Here is a 24,172-nt window from a genome sequence, read left to right as displayed (position 1 = left end):
TCCCTAACCCTCTCACTTTGCACACCACCTCGACCAAAACACCCTATATCTGCCACTCTATCATCAAACACATTCAACAAACCTTCAAAATACTCACTCCATCTCCTTCTCACATCACCACTACTTGTTATCATAGAGCTACACAACAAAATTATACCTCTGCAGTTTGCGCACTCACCTTTATCCCCTTTGCCTTTGTACAATGGCACTATGCATGCATTCTGCCAATCCTCAGGCACCTCACCATGAGTCATACCTACATTAAATATCCTCACCAACCAGTCAACAACACAGTCACCCTCCTTTTTCAATAAATTCCACTGCAATACCATCCAAACCTGCTGACTTGCTGGCTTTCATCTTCTGCAAAGCTTTCACTACCTCTTCTCTGTTTACCAAATCATTCTCCCTAACCATCTCACTTTGCACACCACCTCGACAAAAACACCCTAAATCTGCCAATCTATCATCATATGTATATATAGATAAAAATATAGGGGAGAAAGAATACTTCCCACACATTCCTCACATGTCATAGAAGGCGACTAAAGGGGACAAGAGCAGGGGGGCTAGAAACCCTCCCCTTCTTGTATTTTAACGTTCTAAAAGGGTAAACAAAGAAAGGAGTCACACGGGGAGTGCTCATCCTCCTCGAAGGCTCAGATTCAGGTGTCTAAATTTGTGTGGAGGTAACCAAGATGAGATAAAAGGAGAGATAGGTAGTATATTTGAGGAAAGGAACCTGGATGTTTTGGCTCTGGGTGAAACGAAGCTCAAGGGTAAAGGGGAAGAGAGGTTTGGAAATGTTTTAGGAGTAAAATCAAGGGTTGGTGAGAGAACAAGAGCAAAGGAAGGAGTAGCACTACTCCTGAAACAGGAGTGGTGGGAGTATGCAATAGAGTGTAAGAAAGTAAACTCTAGATTGATATGAGCAAAACTGAAAGTGGATGGAGAGAGATGGGTGATGATTGTGCCTGTGCACCTGGGAATGAGAAGAAAGATCATGAGAGGCAAGTGTTTTGGGAGCAGCTGAGAGAGTGTGTTCGTGGTTTTGATGCACAAGACCGGGTTATAATGATGGGTGATTTGAATGCAAAGGCGAGTAATGTGGCAGTTGAGGGAATATTTGGTGTACATGGAGTGTTCAGTGTTGTAAATGGAAATGGTGAAGAGCTTGTAGAGTTGTGTGCTGAAAAAGAACTGGTGATTGGGAATACCTGGCTTATAAAGAGAGATATACATAAGTATACGTATGTAAAAAGGAGAGATGGCCAGAGAGCATTATTGGATTATGTGTTAATTGATAGGCGTGCGAAAGAGAGACTTTTGGATGTTATGTGCTGAGAGGTGCAACTGGATGGATGTCTGATCATTATCTTGTGGAGGTGAAGGTGAAGATTTGGAGAGGTTATCAGAAAAGAAGAGATAATGTTAGGGTGAAGAAAGTGGTGAGAGTAGGTGAGCTTAGGAAGGAGACTTGTGTGAGGAAGTACCAGGAGAGACTGAGTGCAGAATGGAAAAAGGTGAGTGAGGGAGGAATGGGATGTATTTCTGGAAGCAGTGATGGCTTGCACAAAAGATGCTTGTGGCATGAGAAGCGTGGGAGGTGGGCAGATTAGAAAGGGTAGTGAGTGGTGGGATGATGAAGTAAGATTATTAGTGAGAGAGAAGAGAGAGGCATTTAGACAGGTTTTGCAAGGAAATAGTGCAAATGACTGGGAGAAGTATAAAAGAGGCAGGAGGTCAAGAGAAAGGTGCAAGAATTGAAAAAGAGAGCAAATGAGAGTTGGGGCGGGAGAGTATCATTAAATCTTAGGGAGAATAAAAAGATGTTTTGGAAGGAGGTAAATAAAGTGTGTAAGACAGGAGAACATATGGGAACATCGGTGAAAGGGGATAATGGTGATGTGAGAAGGAGATGGAGTGAGTATTTTGAAGCTTTGTTGAATGTGTTAGATGACAGAGTGGCAGATATTGGGTGTTTTGGTCGAGGTGGTGTGTGAAGTAAGAAGGCTAGGGAGAATGACTTGGTAAAGAGAGAAAAGGTAGTAAAAGCTTTGCAGAAGATGAAAGCTGGCAAGGCAGCGGGTTTGGATGGTATTGCAATGGAATTTATCTAAAAAGGGGGTGATTGTGTTGTTGATTGGTTGGTAAGGATAACTAATGTATGTATGACTCATGGTGAGGTGCTTGAGGATTGGCAGAATGCATGCACAGTGCCATTGTACAAAGGCAAAGGGGATAAAGGTGAGTACTCAAACTACAGAGGTATAAGTTTGTTGAGTATTCCTTGGAAATTATATGGGAGGGTATTGATTGAGAGGGTGAAAGCATGTGAAGAGCATCAGATTGGGGAAGAGCAGTGTGGTCTCAGAAGTGGTAGAGGAAGTGTGGATCAGGTGTTTGCTCTGAAGAATGTAGGTGAGAAATACTAAGAAAAGCAAATGGATTTGTATGTAGCATTTATGGATCTTGAGAACGCATATGATAGAGTTGATAGAAATGCTCTGTGGAAGGTATTAAGAGTATATGGTGTGGAAGGAAAGTTGCTAAAAGCAGAGAAAAGTTTTTATCGACGATGTAAGGCATGTGTACGTGTAGAAAGAGAGGAAAGTGATTGGTTCTCAGTGAATGTTGGTTTGCGGCAGGGGTGCGTGATGTCTCCATGGTAGTTTAATTTATTTATGGATGGGGTTGTTAAGAAGGTGAACGCAAGACTTTTGAGAGAGGGGCAAGTATGCAGTCTGTCGTGGATGAGAGGGCTTGGGAAGTGAGTCAGTTGTTGTTCAGTGATGATACAGTGCTGGTAGCTGATTCGGGTGAGAAACTGCAGAAGCAGGTGACTGAGTTTGGTAAAGTGCGTGAAAGAAGGTAGCTGAGAGTAAATGTGAATAAGAGCAAGGTTATTAGGTACAGAAGGGTTGAGGGACAAGTCAACTGGGAGGTAAATTAGAATGGAGAAAAACTGGAGGAAGTGAAGTGTTTTAGATATCTGGGAGTAGATTTGGCAGCAGATAGAACCATGGAAGCGGAAGTGAGTCACAGGGTATGGGAAGGGGCAAAAGTTCTGGGAGCGTTGAAAAGTGTGTGGAAGGCGAAAGCATTATCTCGGAAATCGAAAATGGATATGTTTGAAGGAATAGTGGTTCCAACAATGTTATATGGTTGTGAGGCGTGGAGTATAGATAGAGTTGTGTGGAGGAGGGTAGATGTGTTGGAAATGAGATGTTTGAGGGCAATATGTGGTGTGGGGTGGTTTGATCAAGTAAGTAATGAAAGGGGAAGAGAGATGTGTGGTAATAAAGAGAGTGTGGTTAAGAAAGCAGAAGAGGGTGTTTTGAAATGGTTTGTTCACATGAAGAGAATCAGAGAGGAAAGATTTACCAAGAGGATATATGTGTCAAAGGCGGAGGGAATGAGGAGAAGTGGGAGACCAAATTGGAGGTGGAAATATGGAGTGAAAAAGATTTTGAGTGATCGGGGCCTGAACATGCAGGAGGGTGAAAGGCGTGCAAGGAATAAAGAGAATTGGAACGATGTGGTATACCAGGGTCGATGTGCTGTTAATGGATTGAACCAAGGCATGTAAAGTGCCTGGGGTAAACCATGGAAAGTTTTGTGGGGCCTGGATTGCGAAAGGGAGCTGTGGTTTCGGTGCATTATAAATGTCAGCTAGAGACTGAGTGTCAACGAATGTGGCCTTTGTTGTCTTTTCCTAGTGCTACCTTGCGTGCATGTGAGGGGAGGGGGTTGTCATTTCATGTGTGGCGGGGTGGCGATGGGAATGAATAAAGGCAGACAGTATGAATTATGTACATGTGTATATATGCATATGTCAGTGTATGTATACGTATGTATATGTTGAAATGTATAGGTATGTATATGTGCGTGTGTGGATGTATATGTATATACATGAGTATGTGGGTGGGTTGGGCCATTCTTTCGTCTGTTTCCTTGCACTACCTCGCTAACGCGGGAGACAGCAGCAAAGTATAATAACTACATATCCATACTTGCTGCCTTCATCCATTCCCATTGCCATCCCACCACACATGAAAAAGCACCCTCTTTACCCTGCACACACATGCAAGGTAGTGCTAAGAAAAGACAACAAAGGCCACATTCGTTCACACTTAGTTTCTAGCTGTCATGGGTAATGAACCAAAACCACAGCTCCCTTTCCACATCCAGGCCCCACAAAACTTTCCATGCTTTACCACAGACACTTCACATGCCCTGGTCCAATCCACTGATAGCATGTTGACCCCTGTATACCACATCGTTCCAATTTACTTTGTTCTTTGCACGCCTTTCACCCTCCAGTATGTTCAGACCCTGATCGCTCAAAATCGCTCCCTCCACCTCTGACACACATATCCTGTTTGTCAATCTTTCCCAACTCATTCTCTCCATGTGACCAAAGCATTTCAATACACCCTCTTCTGCTCTCTCAACCATACTCTTTTTATTACCATACAGCTCTCTTACCCTTTCATTACCTACTCGATCAAACCACCTCACACTACATATTGTCCTCAAACATTTCATTTCCAACACATCCACCCTCCTCCACACAACCATATCTATAGCCCATACCTCGCTACCATATAACATTGTTGAACCACTATTCCTTCAAACATTCCCATTTTTTCTCTCCAAGATAACGTACTCGTCTTCCACACATTCTTCAACGCTCCCAGAACCTTCGCCCCCTCCCCCACCCTGTAACTCACTTCCACTTCCATAGCTCCATCCACTGCTAAATCCACTCCCAGATATCTAAAACACTTTGCTTCCTCCAGTTTTTCTTCATTAAAACTTACCTCCCAATTAACTTGCCCCTCAACCCTACTGAACCTTGCTCTTATTCACAATCATTCTAAGCTTTCTTCTTTCACACACTTTACCAAACTCACTCACCAACTTCTGTAGTTTCTCACCCGAATCAGTCACCAGTGCTGTATCATCTGCGAAAAATAACTGACTCACTTCCCAAGTCCTCTCATCCACAATAGGCTGCATACTTGCCCCTCTCTCCAAAACTCTTGCATTTACCTCCCTAACAACCCAATCCATAAACAAATTAAACTACCATGGAGACATCACACAACCCTGCCGCAAACCGATATTCACTGAGAACCAATCACTTTCCTCTCTTCCTACTCATACACATGCCTTACATCCTTGATAAAAACTTTTCACTGCTTCTAGCAAATTACCTTCCACACCATATACTCTTAATACCTTCCACAGAGCATCTCTATCATATGCCTTCTCCAGATCCATAAACGCTACATACAAATCCATGTTTTTCTAAGTATTTCTCACATACATTCCTCAGAGGAAATACTTGACCACACTTCCTCTACCACTTCTGAAACTACACTGCTCTTCCCCAATCTGATGCTCTGTACATGCTTTTACCCTCTCAATCAATACCCTCCCATATAATTTCCCAGTAATACTCAACAAACTTATTCATTTATATTCATTTTGCTTTGTCGCTGTCTCCCGCGTTTGCGAGGTAGCGCAAGGAAACAGACAGAAGAAATGGCCCAACCCACCCCCATACACATGTATATACATACACGTCCACACACGCAAATATACATACCTATACATCTCAATGTACACATATATATACACACACAGACACATACATATATACCCATGCACACAATTCACACTGTCTGCCTTTATTCATTCCCATCACCACCTCGCCGCACATGGAATACCATCCCCCTCCCCCCTCATGTGTGCGAGGTAGCGCTAGGAAAAGACAACATAGGCCCCATTCGTTCACACTCACTCTCTAGCTGTCATGCAATAATGCCCGAAACCACAGCTCCCTTTCCACATCCAGGCCCCACACAACTTTCCATGGTTTACCCCAGACGCTTCACATGCCCTGATTCAATCCACTGACAGCACGTCAACCCCGGTATACCAAATCGATCCAATTCACTCTATTCCTTGCCCGCCTTTCACCCTCCTGCATGTTCAGGCCCCAATCACTCAAAATCTTTTTCACTCCATCTTTCCACCTCCAATTTGGTCTCCCACTTCTCCTCGTTCCCTCCACCCCCGACACATATATCCTCTTGGTCAATCTTTCCTCACTCATTCTCTCCATGTGCCCAAACCATTTCAAAACACCCTCTTCTGCTCTCTCAACCACGCTCTTTTTATTTCCACACATCTCTCTTACCCTTACATTACTTATTCGATCAAACCACCTAACACCACACATTGTCCTCAAACATCACATTTCCAGCACATCCACCCTCCTGTGCACAACTCTATCCATAGCCCACGCCTCACAACCATACAACATTGTTGTACCTCTGTAATTTGAACACTCACCTTTATCCCTTCTGCCTTTGTACAATGGCACTGTGCATGCATTCCATCAATCCTCAGGCAGTTAACCATGAACCATACATACATTGAATATCCTTACCAACCACTCAACAACACAGTCACCCCCTTTTCTAATAAATTCCACCGCAATACTATCCAAACCCGCCGACTTCCTGGCTTTCATCTTCCGCAATGCTTTCAGTACCTCTTCTCTGTTAAAAGATAAAGATAGATATACAGCAAGTAGGTGTCATTTTTCAAATATTCCCATCTATCTATCTATATCTCTGATGCCTGTTTCCTCTGAGAACTCCATTAAAGTGGTGGCCACGGGTAAAGAGTCTCCATAACTGGTGAACTCTAGTGCTTTAGTGCTTCACTCTTAACGGGCAACTGGCAGAGGATAACTATAGAACAGTGTTTCCACAGGCTCCAACCCAATGTCTCTCCTAACTATTTCTACCTATCTACTACTTTTACCTAATCTCCCACCTAATGTTCCAACCCATAACTTCTACCTATCTACTACTTTTACTTAATGCTCCCACCTAATGTTCCAATCTATAACTTCTACCCAATACTCCTGTCTAAAGTTCCCACCTACTACTTCTATTTACTGTTCCTACCATTCTGTTAAAAGGCAGAGCTAGCACATAGTTACCAAATACACATTGTGGAAATTAAGTACTGTCATGTGTTTATGTATGACACAGAGAGACTATGTTTGTGGACACAATGCCAGCAGTCCATGTGTGGATAAGTCTCATAAAGTCAAGAGAGCTACCTAGATCAGAGAGGCACAACTTGACAACCATTGAAGAGCAGTTCACTTATGAAGCCACCACAAACCCTTCCAATACACAAGCAGACAGTGCTGGTAACACACCTCCTTGGTCAGTGCCTGCCTACCTCTATATTCCTGGTTCAGTGATATACTACACTTAATTGGCTTTATCATTAGGATTACTATCTATTCATGGAGCCTTCAGTACTTTTCTGTGTTTTTTTTTTTTTTTTTTTTTTTTTTTATACTTTGTCGCTGTCTCCCGCGTTTGCGAGGTAGCGCAAGGAAACAGACGAAAGAAATGGCCCAACCCCCCCCCCCCATACACATGTACATACACACGTCCACACACGCAAATATACATACCTACACAGCTTTCCATGGTTTACCCCAGACGCTTCACATGCCTTGCTTCAATCCACTGACAGCACGTCAACCCCTGTATACCACATGACTCCAATTCACTCTATTTCTTGCCCTCCTTTCACCCTCCTGCATGTTCAGGCCCCGATCACACAAAATCTTTTTCACTCCATCTTTCCACCTCCAATTTGGTCTCCCTCTTCTCCTCGTTCCCTCCACCTCCGACACATATATCCTCTTGGTCAATCTCTCCTCACTCATTCTCTCCATGTGCCCAAACCATTTCAAAACACCCTCTTCTGCTCTCTCAACCACGCTCTTTTTATTTCCACACATCTCTCTTACCCTTACGTTACTTACTCGATCAAACCACCTCACACCACACATTGTCCTCAAACATCTCATTTCCAGCACATCCATCCTCCTGCGCACATCTCTATCCATAGCCCACGCCTCGCAACCATACAACATTGTTGGAACCACTATTCCCTCAAACATACCCATTTTTGCTTTCCGAGATAATGTTCTCGACTTCCACACATTTTTCAAGGCTCCCAAAATTTTCGCCCCCTCCCCCACCCTATGATCCACTTCCGCTTCCATGGTTCCATCCGCTGACAGATCCACTCCCAGATATCTAAAACACTTCACTTCCTCCAGTTTTTCTCCATTCAAACTCACCTCCCAATTGACTTGACCCTCACCCCTACTGTACCTAATAACCTTGCTCTTATTCACATTTACTCTCAACTTTCTTCTTCCACACACTTTACCAAACTCAGTCACCAGCTTCTGCAGTTTCTCACATGAATCAGCCAGCAGCGCTGTATCATCAGCGAACAACAACTGACTCACTTCCCAAGCTCTCTCATCCCCAACAGACTTCATACTTGCCCCTCTTTCCAGGACTCTTGCATTTACCTCCCTTACAACCCCATCCATAAACAAATTAAACAACCATGGAGACATCACACACCCCTGCCGCAAACCTACATTCACTGAGAACCAATCACTTTCCTCTCTTCCTACACGTACACATGCCTTACATCCTCGATAAAAACTTTTCACTGCTTCTAACAACTTGCCTCCCACACCATATATTCTTAATACCTTCCACAGAGCATCTCTATCAACTCTATCATATGCCTTCTCCAGATCCATAAATGCTACATACAAATCCATTTGCTTTTCTAAGTATTTCTCACATACATTCTTCAAAGCAAACACCTGATCCACACATCCTCTACCACTTCTGAAACCGCACTGCTCTTCCCCAATCTGATGCTCTGTACATGCCTTCACCCTCTCAATCAATACCCTCCCATATAATTTACCAGGAATACTCAACAAACTTATACCTCTGTAATTTGAGCACTCACTCTTATCCCCTTTGCCTTTGTACAATGGCACTACGCACGCATTCCGCCAATCCTCAGGCACCTCACCATGAGTCATACATACATTAAATAACCTTACCCTGTGTTATACCTTGTTAATTCCTTGAGAGAGAGAGAGAGAGAGAGAGAGAGAGAGAGAGAGAGAGAGAGAGAGAGAGAGAGAGAGACAGAGAGAGAGAGACAGAGAGAGAGAGAGAGAGACAGAGACAGAGACAGAGACAGAGAGAGAGAGACAGAGAGAGAGACAGAGAGAGAGACAGAGAGAGACAGAGACAGAGAGAGACAGAGACAGAGAGAGACAGAGACAGAGAGAGAGAGAGACAGAGAGAGAGAGAGACAGAGAGAGAGAGAGAGAGAGAGAGAGAGAGAGAGAGAGACAGAGAGAGAGAGAGAGAGACAGAGAGAGAGAGAGAGACAGAGAGAGAGAGAGAGAGACAGAGAGAGAGAGAGAGAGACAGAGAGAGAGAGAGAGACAGAGAGAGAGAGACAGAGAGAGAGAGACAGAGAGAGACAGAGAGAGAGACAGAGACAGAGAGACAGAGACAGAGACAGAGACAGAGAGACAGAGACAGAGACAGAGACAGAGAGAGAGACAGAGAGACAGAGACAGAGAGAGAGACAGAGAGAGAGAGAGAGAGAGACAGAGAGAGAGAGAGAGAGAGACAGAGAGAGAGAGAGAGAGAGAGAGAGAGAGAGAGAGAGAGAGACAGAGAGAGAGAGAGAGAGAGAGAGAGAGAGAGAGAGAGAGAGAGAGATATTGTTGAAGAAAAGATTAGAAAAGCAAAGGCGTGTCCCCACTCTCCACTCCCTCTAGCACATGCTGGATGGAAAACATTTAGAAAAAATACCTTGCAGGATTGGCAAGCCTGAAGAAATTTTTTATAGGAAAGTCATTAGGTAGAAAGAACATGAATATGTCATAAATCACATTACCAACAACATGCATCCCTTCACTTTTTGTTGTAAAGACAATACTAAGGATAAATCTGAGTGGCAGCCTCTTGACTTACCATACCTATATCATTCTTGATGCTGAAGAATGATGCAAAAATTATCATTTACTCTCTCAAAGCAGGTGAAATGGGTTATTCAATATTGGTATGTTACTGCTGCCTGGCCACGGAGACATCAGTGGTTGGGAAGGTAACATGATATACCATTGCATTATGATGACATTAAATGACTTATTATATTACATTAAAGGTAATCTTACCAATATTAATATTTTTCTCAAGTGTTGTATTCATTGTATCAGAAATTTTCATTAACGTTTTTGCCCATCGATTTTTCTCTTCCTCTGCTTCTGCTCGGTTGAAGCGCTTTAAGGCCTCTGCTAAAGACTGGGCTCCCCATGCCATAACTTCCTGAAGAAAGGGAGCTTTTATTAATAGTAATTTCAGCATAACCACATAAAGACACAGGGTAGCAAAGTAGCAAAAGAGCAATTCCTGCTGAGGGAACTTGTCATTTCTGTCTTTCGCCAATCTATGGTGCTGGAGTTAAGAACCTCAGTTTTGCAGATTTAGACAAAGGTGCATGTCTACATGCATCTCTTGCACCACCATATAAATACAAAGACAGTCAAAGATATAACATGGACAGACAGGCATGTAAGTACCATCCAAATCCCTCTCTTTTCTCTTTCACCAGCAACTTTACTTCTTCATCCCAACACAATACTTTTTCTAATCTGCCCACCTCCCACCTTTCTCATGCCACAGTCATCTCTTGCACATGCCATTGCTGCTTCTCTAATTGCCTTCTATTCCTAAACCACTCCCCTTACTTCATTTGCTCTCACCTTTTTTCATTCTATACTTAATCTCTTCTGGTATTTCTTCATACAAGTCTCCTTTCCATGCTCACTTACTGTCACAACTCTCTTCTCCCCAACATTGTCTCCTCTTTTTTCAAAACCTCTACAAATCTACACCTTTGCCTCCACAAGATAGTGATCAGACATCCCATCAGCTGCCCCTCTCAGCATATTTACATCCAAAAGTCTCTCTTTTACATGCCTATCATTTTGTATAGTCTAATAATGACCTTTGACCATCTCTCCTATGCACATATGCATACATGTGGATACTCTCTTTTTAAACCAGGGATTCCCAATCACAAGTTTTTTTTTCAGCACACAAATCCAAAAGCTCCTCACCATTTCCATTCACAGTACTGAATACCCATGCACATCAATTATACCCTCAACTGCCACGCTACTCAGCTTCACATTCAAATCACCCATCACTAAAAGTTTCAGTATGCAGTACTGCACAGCTTGCTTTCTTATAAGACATTCTTACTTTAGTTATCTTTTTTTTATACTAAATCATTGTTTCCCCCATCAGCAAGGCAGCACCAGGAAACAGATGAAGAATGGCCCATCCACTCACATACACACATATATACATAAATGCCTATACACACATGTATATATACATATACATATCAACATATACATACACATACACAGACATATACATATATACGTATATACATATTCATACTTGCTTGCCTTCATCCATTCATGTTGCTACCCCATCCCACAGGAAACAGCATTGCTACCCCATGCTTCAGCGAGGTAGCACCAGGAAAACATACACAAAAGATCACTTTAGTATAGTTCATATTTCTATTCTGGAAAGTAATATTGTACATGGTATGCAATTTTGATTGCTTTAATGAAGGAGGAAATAGAACTGGGTATACCTTGGACAACTGATGCACAGATCAGATGACCAAGGAATACCCATCTTTTTTATTTCCATCCAGAGTTTGAGACCAGCAAGGTCCAGATAACAAGAACTTCAATGTGTGTACTTATTTACACATGAAGCATTACATAAGTTTGGGAGTAAACACACACTGTAACTTTGTAATACGGAAAAAGTCAAGAAGTAAAAGAAAAACACATTTTTCACAATAATATACACTTATATAAAGTTGATAGAGATGCTCTGTGGAAGGTATTAAGAATATATGGTGTGGGAGGCAAGTTGTTAGAAGCAGTGAAAAGTTTTTATCGAGGATGTAAGGCATGTGTACGTGTAGGAAGAGAGGAAAGTGATTGATTCTCAGTGAATGTAGGTTTGCGGCAGGGGTGTGTGATGTCTCCATGGTTGTTTAATTTGTTTATGGATGGGGTTGTTAGGGAGGTGAATGCAAGAGTTTTGGAAACAGGGGCAAATATGAAGTCTGTTGGGGATGAGAGAGCTTGGGAAGTGAGTCAGTTGTTGTTCGCTGATGATACAGCGCTGGTGGCTGATTCATGTGAGAAACTGCAGAAGCTGGTGACTGAGTTTGGTAAAGTGTGTGAAAGAAGAAAGTTAAGAGTAAATGTGAATAAGAGCAAGGTTATTAGGTACAGTAGGGTTGAGGGTCAAGTCAATTGGGAGGTGAGTTTGAATGGAGAAAAACTGGAGGAAGCGAAGTGTTTTAGATATCTGGGAGTGGATCTGGCAGTGGATGGAACCATGGAAGCGGAAGTGGATCATAGGGTGGGGGAGGGGGCGAAAATTCTGGGAGCCTTGAAGAATGTGTGGAAGTCGAGAACATTATCTCGGAAAGCAAAAATGGGTATGTTTGAAGGAATAGTGGTTCCAACAATGTTGTATGGTTGCGAGGCGTGGGCAATGGATAGAGTTGTGCGCAGGAGGATGGATGTGCTGGAAATGAGATGTTTGAGGACAATGTGTGGTGTGAGGTGGTTTGATCGAGTAAGTAACTTAAGGGTAAGAGAGATGTGTGGAAATAAAAAGAGCATGGTTGAGAGAGCAGAAGAGGGTGTTTTGAAATGGTTTGGGCACATGGAGAGAATGAGTGAGGAAAGATTGACCAAGAGGATATATGTGTCGGAGGTGGAGGGAACGAGGAGAAGAGGGAGACCAAATTGGAGGTGGAAAGATGGAGTGAAAACGATTTTGTGTGATCGGGGCCTGAACATGCAGGAGGGTGAAAGGAGGGCAAGGAATAGAGTGAATTGGAGCGATGTGGTATACCGGGGTTGACGTGCTGTCAGTGGATTGAATCGGGGCATGTGAAGCGTCTGGGGTAAACCATGGAAAGCTGTGTAGGTATGTATATTTGCGTGTGTGGACGTATGTATATACATGTGTATGGGGGTGGGTTGGGCCATTTCTTTCGTCTGTTTCCTTGTGCTACCTCGCAAACGCGGGAGACAGCGGCAAAAAAAAAAAAAAATAAAAAATAAAGTACAGTATAAAACTACTACAGTATTCCAATGCATCCACAAATAATCCTACCAAATTAGGCTCGTCTGTTTTCTTACCTTGCCATCACCAAGTTTGTGTAAGGAGTCAATAAGGATGGCTAACTGTGTTTGCCTGGTTGGTAATGTAACTCCAGGTCGAGGTTTTGTGAGAGGTTCATGGAATATCGTTGTCAGCAATTCGGCTACAACTCGATAACGACCATCTGTATAGTTGTCGACAACCTGCTCTAGCATCTGAGATCTGCGAACAAATAAAATCATAAACAGCATCTGTTATTTGCATCAAAAGTTCTTACAACTCATCTCCTAACCACACTCCCCTGCTAAAATAAGAAAAAAAATAAAGCTTTGTTGAAAACACTTCTTTCCATTCAGCAGAACATGTCACTTCAACCACTGCAGTTTCTGATGAACCATCCAAATGCAAGAAATGAAAGAATGAAAGCCATGCAATCTGTGCTGTCCCTCTACAACTCTAACACTAATGAACAACAGTATACCAGCAATACCAGAACACCTTCACTTTCTGTACACACAATCATGTCATTCTAATTTGTTCATTGGCTAAATGCAAGGATTTACAAACAAAAGGCAAGTCTACAGTTAAGGAGCCAGGGAGGGGAATCAGTTTCTGTTTGTAGATGAGTTAGTTCTCTTGGAAGACTCAAAAGATAAACTCTAGAAGCAGGTGTCTGAGTTTGTGGGAGGGTGTCAAAGGAAGAAACTGAGAGATACTGTGAACAAAATTAAGATGAAAAGGTGTAACAGGAGGGCATACCAGGATGGTATGAATGTGAATTTGAAGAGGGAAAGGCCTGTAGGCAGTGGTGTTTCAGGTCCCTAGAAGTCAACATAGCAGTGGATGGAACCATGGGGGATAAAAAAAAGTCACAATGTGAGAAAGGGAGCTAAGGTCGTGAGTGCACTGATGCATGTGTGGGAGGTCAATGTCTGTTGGGTAAAAGCTGATCATGTTTGAAGGTATATTAGTCTTGAACCCAGAATGTAAAAGGATGGAAGAGGGTGGATTTGTTGGAAATGTAATCTAAACTCCTCCTACCCATACCCAAACTCCCATTACCATCCTAAACATTGTCATCATCACCTTACCCTTCAACCCTCCTGTTCTGCTACCTCCTCTCAACCCCATTTAAACTCCCCTAATCCTCACTCAAATTCCCAGTCCCATCCTAAACCTCATCATGTTCAACCTACCCCTCAGCCCAACTGTCCTGCAACTTCCTCTCACCCCTACCTCCCTACCTAAACTCCTCTTACCTTCATCCAAACTCCCACTCCCTTCCCTCCACTACGGTCCACTCTCAACCAAATTCCAAACCTCCTACAAGTCAGTGTCACATCTCAATCATCCTAACCGCCCTCTTTCTTCATGGAACCACTTTCCTGCCCTCTCACCCCCAGTGGCCATACCCACGAGCAATCAATTCGCATAATTAGCAGCTTGAGAAAAAAGAGCATAGAAGACTGTTCCATAATCATAGGCTACTAACTGGTAAAAATTCTTCCTAAACACTTGGTGGGGAATTTGAATGTTAAGACAACAGTCCACTTTTACCTGAGTACCAGAATTTCCCACTGTAAACAAAAGGTTAAAGACATCAAAGTAACAACTAAAAAGTCATGTGCAGTGGTGAATGTTGGAAGCACCCATGTTTACTGCAAGAATTCAAATTTAGGAGTTATCATCAAAGAATACAATATGCAACCTAAAAGACAGATTGGATAACACTGTTTAAGTTAGCGCTTCCTGCAACTTAGTGAAGGTAACGACACCCTGAGTAAAGCACTGGGTGTAAATGAGAGACTAAAACACTGAAGTAGGTAAGCTAACATTGGTCTTTTAAATCCGTGGCTTCAATTCATAAAAGACAAAGAACTATATAGCAAAGATGGTATTCACTTCAACTTTTCTAACATAAGGGCAGAACTCTTAGTAATGTGAATCAAAGATCAAATTGCCTTACAATCACAAGGGAAAATTTTTTGTTAAGATCCAACAGAGGTTAACCATACCAAATGGGCAGTTGAGGCCGGGTCAGGTCATATTAAATGTCACACAAGGCAAGTCAGACTGAATCCCTTCCCCACCCCACCAGACAATAATGCCAGGGATGCAGGTCATGGGGGTGCTTCACACCTAGGTCTAAAAATAGCCAGTCACCAAATCATACCACCAGCCTCCTATAGAAACTATTCAAAGTTAAATGGCCTTTACATGAATATAAGTTCCATCCAAAAAATAGCTGAATTGCACTGTTTGATAAATAGTGAACACGATGTCACTGGTCAAACTAAAACATTTCTGAACACGAAAAACAACGATCTGATTTGTGAGTACAATCTACCATACTACAAATTATCCGTCAGGGATGGAGATGGTTATGGAGCAGGAACTGCACTGTATGTAAAATCATATCTAAATCCTAACAAAATTCAGACGACTACATCTGCTGCTGTTGAACAAGTGTGTGTTCAGATCAGCACAGAAGCTTCCAAACTTTACATAAACATCATTTATAGATGCACTAGTCAGCCAGCATATATTGACACTCATGTACAAAAGTTTATAACTAGCAGTGCAGGATACAGACTTGATCGTTTCTGGGTATCCTAACCTTCCAGAAATCAACTGGCAAACTATCTCAGGTCCAAGCCTTGGGGATTACTGGTTGCATGGAAAATTGGATAGAAGCCTGGTTACATGATAGGAAGCAGAGGGTTATAATGAGCTGGGAAATCATCACAACGGTAACCCATTACCGGTGGAGTCCTCCAGGGATCCTTACTTTGGCCTATAATTTTCATCATCTATATCAACGATACTGATGCAGTGTTAAATAACCTAATGTCCAAATTTGCAGATGACAAAAAGATAAGCAGTGCCATGATAAATGAATGAGATAAGCTAAGACTACACCAGGATCTAGATAAAATTGTTGAATGGTCTAGTGAATGGCAAATGACATTTAACATCAATTAATGACAGCTGTTGCAAGTAGGAAACCTAAACAAAAAATATGATAATGAACTAATGGGCCACGAGATAAAGGGCACCCCTAGTGTGAGAGATCTAGGGGTCACTGCCTCCAATTACTTTAAAATCTAATATTGCAATGAATCTGCCAAGAAAACAAATAGGATGTTAGGATTCATAAACAGAAACTTTATTTACAAAAGCAAGGACGTGATATTGCTACTTCACCTATGTGTAGTTAGACCACATCTCAAATATGCAGTGCAGGTCTGGGCCCTCCACTTAAGTAAGGACATTCTTAAATTGGAAGCAGGGCAGCAAAGAGCAACTATACTGATTCCCTCCTTGCAGAACAAACTATAAGAGGAAAGAATGCTAGAATTAAACTTATTCTCCCTAAGCAAGAGGCACCTCTGGCGCAGGTTAACAGAATGTTTCAAGACACTTAAAGGATTCAACAACGATGATATTGAACATTTCTTTACAGTAGTGCCAACATTACCGATGAGGGGAAATAGATTAAAATTTAGAGGTCACTAAGTTAATCTAGAAATATTTTCTTACAAGCAACATTATTGATACAGTGAATTGGTTGCGGTTTGTGGCAGGAGTGCGTGATGTCTCCATGGTTGTTTAATTTGTTTATGGATGGGGTTGTTAGGGAGGTGAATGCAAGTGCTTTGGAAAGAGGGGCAAGTCTGCAGTCTGTTGTGGATGAGAGAGCTTGGGAAGAGAGTCAGTTTTTGTTCGCTGATGATACAGCGCTGGTGGCTGATTCGGGTGAGAAACTGCAGAAGCTGGAGACTGAGTTTGGTACAGTGTGTGAAAGAAGAAAGCTGAGAGTAAATGTGAATACGAGCAAGGTTATTAGGCACAGTAGAGTTGAGGGACAAGTCAATTGGGAGGTAAGTTTGAATGGAGAAAAACTGGAAGTGAAGTGTTTTAGATATCTGAGAGTGGATTTGACAGTGGATGGAACCATGGAAGCAGAAGTGAATCATAGGGTGGGGGAGGGGATGAAAGTTCTGGGAGCGTTGAAAAATGTGTGTAAGTCAAGAACGTGATCTTGAAAAGCGAAAATGGGTATGTTTGAAGGAATAGCGGTTCCAATAATGTTATATGGCTGTGAGGCGTGGGCTATGGATAGAGTTGTGCGGAGGAGGGTGGATGTACTGGAAATGAGATGTTTGAGGACAATATGTGGTGTGAGGTGGTTTAATTGAGTAAGTAATGAAAGGGTAAGAGAGATGTGTGGTAACAGAAAGAGTGTGGTTGAGAGAGCAGAAGAGGGTGTTTTGAAATGGTATGGTCACATGGAGAGAATGAGTGAGGAAAGATTGACAAAAAGGATATATGTGTCAGAGGTGGAGGGAATGAGGGGAAGTGGGAGACCAAATTGGAGGTAGAAATATGGAGCGAAAAAGATTTTGAGTAGTTGGGGCCTGAACATGCAGGAGGGTGAAAGGCGTGCAAGGAAAAAGAGTGAATTGGAACGATGTGGTATAACGGGGTCGACGTGCTGTCAATGGATTGAACCAGGGTATGTGAAGCGTCTGGGCTAAACCATGGAAAGTTTTGTAGGGCCTGGATGTGGAAAGGGAGCTGTGATTTCGATGCATTATACATGACAGCTAGAGACTGAGTGTGAACGAATGTGGCCTTTGTTGTCTTTCCTTAGCGCTACCTTGCGCACATGCAGGGTGAGGAGGTTGTCATTTGATGAGTGACTGGGTGGCGACGGGAATGAATAAGGGCAGACAGTATGAATTATGTACATGTGTATATATGTATATGTCTGTGTGTGTATATATATGTATATGATGAGATGTATAGGTATGTATATGTGTGTGTGTGGACATGTATGTATATACATGTGTATGTGGGTGGGTTGGGCCATTCTTTCGTCTGTTTCCTTGTGCTACCTCACTAACGTGGGAGACAGCGACAAAGTATATAATAAATATAAATATTACTGATACATGGAATAAGCTCCCAGGAAAAGTTGTTCAGAGCAAAACCCTGAATATTGTCAAAATTAGGCTTGATCATCAATTGTCACTCACTAGTATTGAATAATTCATTTAATCAGTCATCACAATGCAGTGATGTATCACATTACCTTCTCAACCACTGTTATCTCCCTAGCCATGTTGCTGCATCATATTGATATTGATTAACCCAAGTCACCTGCTTCGAGAGAGTAACTGAGAATTAGTCTCATTCTTCATCAGGAATAATACAGGCATGGTAAGTTGTGAGGATATAGCTCAAGTTTATTCTTAGCATTCCTTTTATAAGAAAAAGTGGAGGGATGCATGTCACTGGTGATAGAATGCATGACATATTCAAATTCAGTCTACCTTATGACTTTTCTATAAAAATTTCTTTCACAGGATTATCAATCCTGCAAGGTATTTTACTACCTGTTTTCCTGCCAGTGTGTGCCAGAGGGGAGTGGAGGGTGGGGAGACAACCAATGCTTTGCTATATTTTTCTTCTACTGCTTACAAGGGTCTCTCTCTCTCTCTCTTTTGATTTAGCATTAAGGCCAGGCCACCTCAAATGTACCCTGGGTCTGTGTGTTGTTCTATGTACCTGTGTAACTCTATGTAACTAATGCACGAGGACAAAATAAGATGTGATGAGGGGGTTGAGTGTATAACGAGAGAGAGAGAGAGAGAGAGAGAGAGAGAGAGAGAGAGAGAGAGAGAGAGAGAGAGAGAGAGAGAGAGAGAGAGAGAGAGAGAGAGAGAGAGAGAGAGAGAGAGAGAGAGAGAGAGAGAGAGAGAGAGAGAGAGAGAGAGAGAGAGAGAGAGAGAGAGAGAGAGAGAGAGAGAGAGAGAGAGAGAGAGAGAGAGAGACTCTAATTATATGCAAACACCTATGACAAGATTTAACCAAAATGGCAAGGCTTGTACAAAGTGCTCACCTGCATTACATTTTTGTTTCTTAGTTCACCTATGACTGACTTCAACCATAGGTCAAGATTTCTTTACATTTTTTTTTTGTAGTTGTTCCAAGCACATTTACTTCTGGCAGTACAATAAATAATCTTTCTTGCTTCTTAGTCAAGCTAGTACACTAAATAATCGTTCTTGCTTCTTAGTTAAGCTGTCATATATTTCTGTCTGATTTATTTTCAGTACGTTCCATGGTATTCATGAAAACTTAACAATCCTGTACTTTCCTGTTGACAGGCTTTGAATTTGAACACATTTCCTTTTACCTTCAATTTGCTGACATGTATAGATTATCCGTTATCTTTCTAGGCTATCTAGCTAGAGTTCTTTCAGCCTTGTGTGTGTGTTGTGTGTGTGTGTTGTGTGTTGTGTGTGTGTGTGTGTGTGTGTTTTTGTTGTGTGTTGTGTGTGTGTGTGTGTGTTGTGTGTGTGTGTGTGTGTGTGTGTGTGTGTGTTTTGAACCTACTAGTACCTATGACAAGATTTAGCAAAATTATCAAGGCAAGTGTAAAGCACTCACTGAAAACCTTGCTTGAACAAGATATTCTTTATCAGCTACCACCACCTGCATTACATAGTCATCTATTCTTCATTCATCTGGGACAGCAACAGACCACAGGGTCTTTCTGAGGCTGTATGTGATAGTGCAAGATATCAGAAACTCATAGGTTACTGTGATAAAAGTTGGAAGGCATAAAGATAAATCAAAGAGAACAACCTGGAATTTGTCACTGTGACCAAGAAGGCACAAATAATGTAAGTTGTAGACTTAAAGTGAAGTATAATTCTTTTTTATGTTAGCTGAGATGGTACGGATCCTAATCAAGACCATCCCATTAACACTATATACATATACATTTTCATTTTTTATCATTATCATACTTAATAGCTGTTTCCCCCATCAGCGAGGGAGAGCCACGAAACAGATGAAAAATAGCCAATCCACTCGCATACTTATTTACTTTATACATTATACCTAATTGCCATCCCCCACACCAGCGAGGTAGTGCAAGGAAACAGATGAGGAAAGCCTAACCCACCCACATACACATGTATGTACATAAATGCCCACACACACATATACATATATACTTTTTTTTTTTTTTTTTTTTTTTTTTATACTTTGTCGCTGTCTCCCGCGTTTGCGAGGTAGCGCAAGGAAACAGACGAAAGAAATGGCCCAACCCCCCCATACACATGTACATACACACGTCCACACACGCAAATATACATACCTACACAGCCTTCCATGGTTTACCCCAGACGCTTCACATGCCTTGATTCAATCCACTGACATCACGTCAACCCCTGTATACCACATCGCTCCAATTCACTCTATTCCTTGCCCTCCTTTCACCCTCCTGCATGTTCAGGCCCCGATCACACAAAATCCTTTTCACTCCATCTTTCCACCTCCAATTTGGTCTCCCTCTTCTCCTCGTTCCCTCCACCTCCGACACATATATCCTCTTGGTCAATCTTTCCTCACTCATTCTCTCCATGTGCCCAAACCATTTCAAAACACCCTCTTCTGCTCTCTCAACCACGCTCTTTTTATTTCCACACATCTCTCTTACCCTTACGTTACTTACTCGATCAAACCACCTCACACCACACATTGTCCTCAAACATCTCATTTCCAGCACATCCATCCTCCTGCGCACAACTCTATCCATAGCCCACGCCTCGCAACCATACAACATTGTTGGAACTACTATTCCTTCAAACATACCCATTTTTGCTTTCCGGGATAATGTTCTCGACTTCCACACATTTTTCAAGGCTCCCAAAATTTTCGCCCCCTCCCCCACCCTATGATCCACTTCCGCTTCCATGGTTCCATCCGCTGACAGATCCACTCCCAGATATCTAAAACACTTCACTTCCTCCAGCCTCTCACCATTCAAACTCACCTCCCAAATGACTTGACCCTCAACCCTACTGTACCTAATAACCTTGCTCTTATTGACATTTACTCTTAACTTTCTTCTTCCACACACTTTACCAAACTCCGTCACCAGCTTCTGCAGTTTCTCACATGAATCCGCCACCAGCGCTGTATCATCAGCGAACAACAACTGACTCACTTCCCAAGCTCTCTCATCCCCAACAGACTTCATACTTGCCCCTCTTTCCAAAACTCTTGCATTTACCTCCCTAACAACCCCATCCATAAACAAATTAAACAACCATGGAGACATCACACACCCCTGCCGCAAACCTACATTCACTGAGAACCAATCACTTTCCTCTCTTCCTACACGTACACATGCCTTACATCCTCGATAAAAACTTTTCACTGCTTCTAACAACTTGCCTCCCACACCATATATTCTTAATACCTTCCACAGAGCATCTCTATCAACTCTATCATATGCCTTCTCCAGATCCATAAATGCTACATACAAATCCATTTGCTTTTCTAAGTATTTCTCACATACATTCTTCAAAGCAAACACCTGATCCACACATCCTCTACCACTTCTGAAACCACACTGCTCTTCCCCAATCTGATGCTCTGTACATGCCTTCACCCTCTCAATCAATACCCTCCCATATAATTTACCAGGAATACTCAACAAACTTATACCTCTGTAATTTGAGCACTCACTCTTATCCCCTTTGCCTTTGTACAACGGCACTATGCAAGCATTCCGCCAATCCTCAGGCACCTCACCATGAGTCATACATACATTAAATAACCTTACCAACCAGTCAACAATACAGTCACCCCCTTTTTTAATAAATTCCACTGCAATACCATCCAAACCTGCTGCCTTGCCGGCTTTCATCTTCCGCAAAGCTTTTACTACCTCTTCTCTGTTTACCAAATCATTTTCCCTAACCCTCTCACTTTGCACACCACCTCGACCAAAACACCCTATATCTGCCACTCTGTCATCAGACACATTCAACAAACCTTCAAAATACTCATTCCATCTCCTTCTCACATCACCACTACTTGTTATCACCTCCCCATTTACGCCCTTTACTGAAGTTCCCATTTGCTCCCTTGTCTTACGCACCCTATTTACCTCCTTCCAGAACATCTTTTTATTCTCCCTAAAATTTACTGATAGTCTCTCACCCCAACTCTCATTTGCCCTTTTTTTCACCTCTTGCACCTTTCTCTTGACCTCCTGTCTCTTTCTTTTATACTTCTCCCACTCAATTGCATTTTTTCCCTGCAAAAATCGTCCAAATGCCTCTCTCTTCTCTTTCACTAATACTCTTACTTCTTCATCCCACCACTCACTACCCTTTCTAAACAGCCCACCTCCCACTCTTCTCATGCCACAAGCATCTTTTGCGCAATCCATCACTGCTTCCCTAAATACATCCCATTCCTCCCCCACTCCCCTTACTTCCATTGTTCTCACCTTTTTCCATTCTGTACACAGTCTCTCCTGATACTTCTTCACACAGGTCTCCTTCCCAAGCTCACTTACTCTCACCACCTTCTTCACCCCAACATTCACTCTTCTTTTCTGAAAACCCATACTAATCTTCACCTTAGCCTCCACAAGATAATGATCAGACATCCCTCCAGTTGCACCTCTCAGCACATTGACATCCAAAAGTCTCTCTTTCGCGCGCCTGTCCATTAACACATAATCCAATAACGCTCTCTGGCCATCTCTCCTACTTACATAAGTATACTTATGTATATCTCGCTTTTTAAACCAGGTATTCCCAATCATCAGTCCTTTTTCAGCACATAAATCTACAAGCTCTTCACCATTTCCATTTACAACACTGAACACCCCATGCATACCAATTATTCCCTCAACTGCCACATTACTCACCTTTGCATTCAAATCACCCATCACTATAACCCGGTCTCGTGCATCAAAACCGCTAACACACTCATTTAGCTGCTCCCAAAACACTTGCCTCTCATGATCATATATACATATATACACGTGTACATATTCATACTTCCTTGCTTTCATCCATTCCTGTCGCCACCCCACATGAAATAGCATCCAATCTGATGCTCTGCACATGCCTTTACCCTCTCAACCGATACCCTCCCATATTGGGGAGGAGCAGTGTGGTTTCAGAAGTGGTAGAGGATGTGTGGATCAGGTGTTTGCTTTGAAGAATGTATGTGAGAAATACTTAGAAAAGCAAATGGATTTGTATGTAGCTTTTATGGATCTGGAGAAGGCATATGATAGAGTTGATAGAGATGTTCTGTGGAAGGTATTAAGAATATATGGTGTGGGAGGCAAGTTGTTAGGAGCAGTTAAAAATTTTTATCGAGGATGTAAGGCATGTGTACATGTATGAAGAGAGAAAAGTGATTGCTTTTCAGCGAATGTAGGTTTGCGGCAGGGGTGTGTGATGTCTCCATGGTTGTTTAATTTGTTTATGGATGGGGTTGTTAGGGAGGTGAATGCAAGAGTTTTGGAAAGAGGGGCAAGTATGCAGTCTCTTGTGGATGAGAGAGCTTGGGAAGTGAGTCAGTTGTTGTTCGCTGATGATACAGCGCTGGTGGCTGATTCATGTGAGAAACCGCAGAAGCTGGTGACTGAGTTTGATAAAGTGTGTGAAAGAAGAAAGCTGTGAGTAAATGTGAATAAGAGCAAGGTTATTAGGTACAGTAGGGTTGAGGGACAAGTCAATTGGAGGTAAGTTTGAATGGAGAAAAACTGGAGGAAGTGAAGTGTTTTAGATATCTGGGAGTGGATTTGGCAGTGGATGGAACCATGGAAGTGGAAGTGAATCATAAGGGTGGGGGAGGGGGCGAAAGTTCTGGGAGCATTGAAGAATGTGTGGAAGTCGAGAACATCATCTCGGAAAGCAAAAGGTATGTTTGAAGGAATAGTGGTTCCAACAACGTTATATGGTTGTGAGGCGTGGGCTATAGATAGAGTTGTGCGGAGGAGGGTGGATGTGCTGGAAATGAGATGTTTGAGGACAATGTGTTGTGTGAGGTGGTTTGATCGAGTAAGTAATAGTAAGGTAAGAGAGATGTGTGGTAATAAAAAGAGCATGGTTGAGAGAGCAGAAGAGGGTGTTTTGAAATGGTTTGGTCACATGGAGAGAATGAGTGAGGAACAATTGACCAAGAGGATA

The 24,172-nt window shown here is 42.3% G+C and overlaps 1 protein-coding gene across 4 annotated transcripts in view; it reads right to left on the bottom strand.

Moving 5' to 3' along the window:
• LOC139750902 (uncharacterized) overlaps positions 1–24,172 on the bottom strand; it is a 465,731-nt gene that overhangs the window by 78,924 nt on the left and 362,635 nt on the right. For all 4 annotated transcript variants that reach the window (XM_071665783.1, XM_071665785.1, XM_071665781.1 and 1 more), the window contains exons 14-15: positions 13,193–13,376; positions 10,118–10,268 (exon numbers count right to left, since the gene is read on the bottom strand). In XM_071665783.1, the coding sequence (XP_071521884.1) occupies positions 10,118–10,268; positions 13,193–13,376 (335 nt within the window). The remainder of the gene's footprint in view (positions 1–10,117; positions 10,269–13,192; positions 13,377–24,172) is intronic.

The sequence above is a fragment of the Panulirus ornatus genome, chromosome 10 (genome assembly GCF_036320965.1).
Source record: "Panulirus ornatus isolate Po-2019 chromosome 10, ASM3632096v1, whole genome shotgun sequence".
Taxonomy (NCBI): Eukaryota; Metazoa; Arthropoda; class Malacostraca; order Decapoda; family Palinuridae; genus Panulirus; species Panulirus ornatus.
The sequence above is the reverse complement of the archived record's forward strand: the minus strand, read 5'-3'. Positions and strand labels throughout refer to the sequence as shown.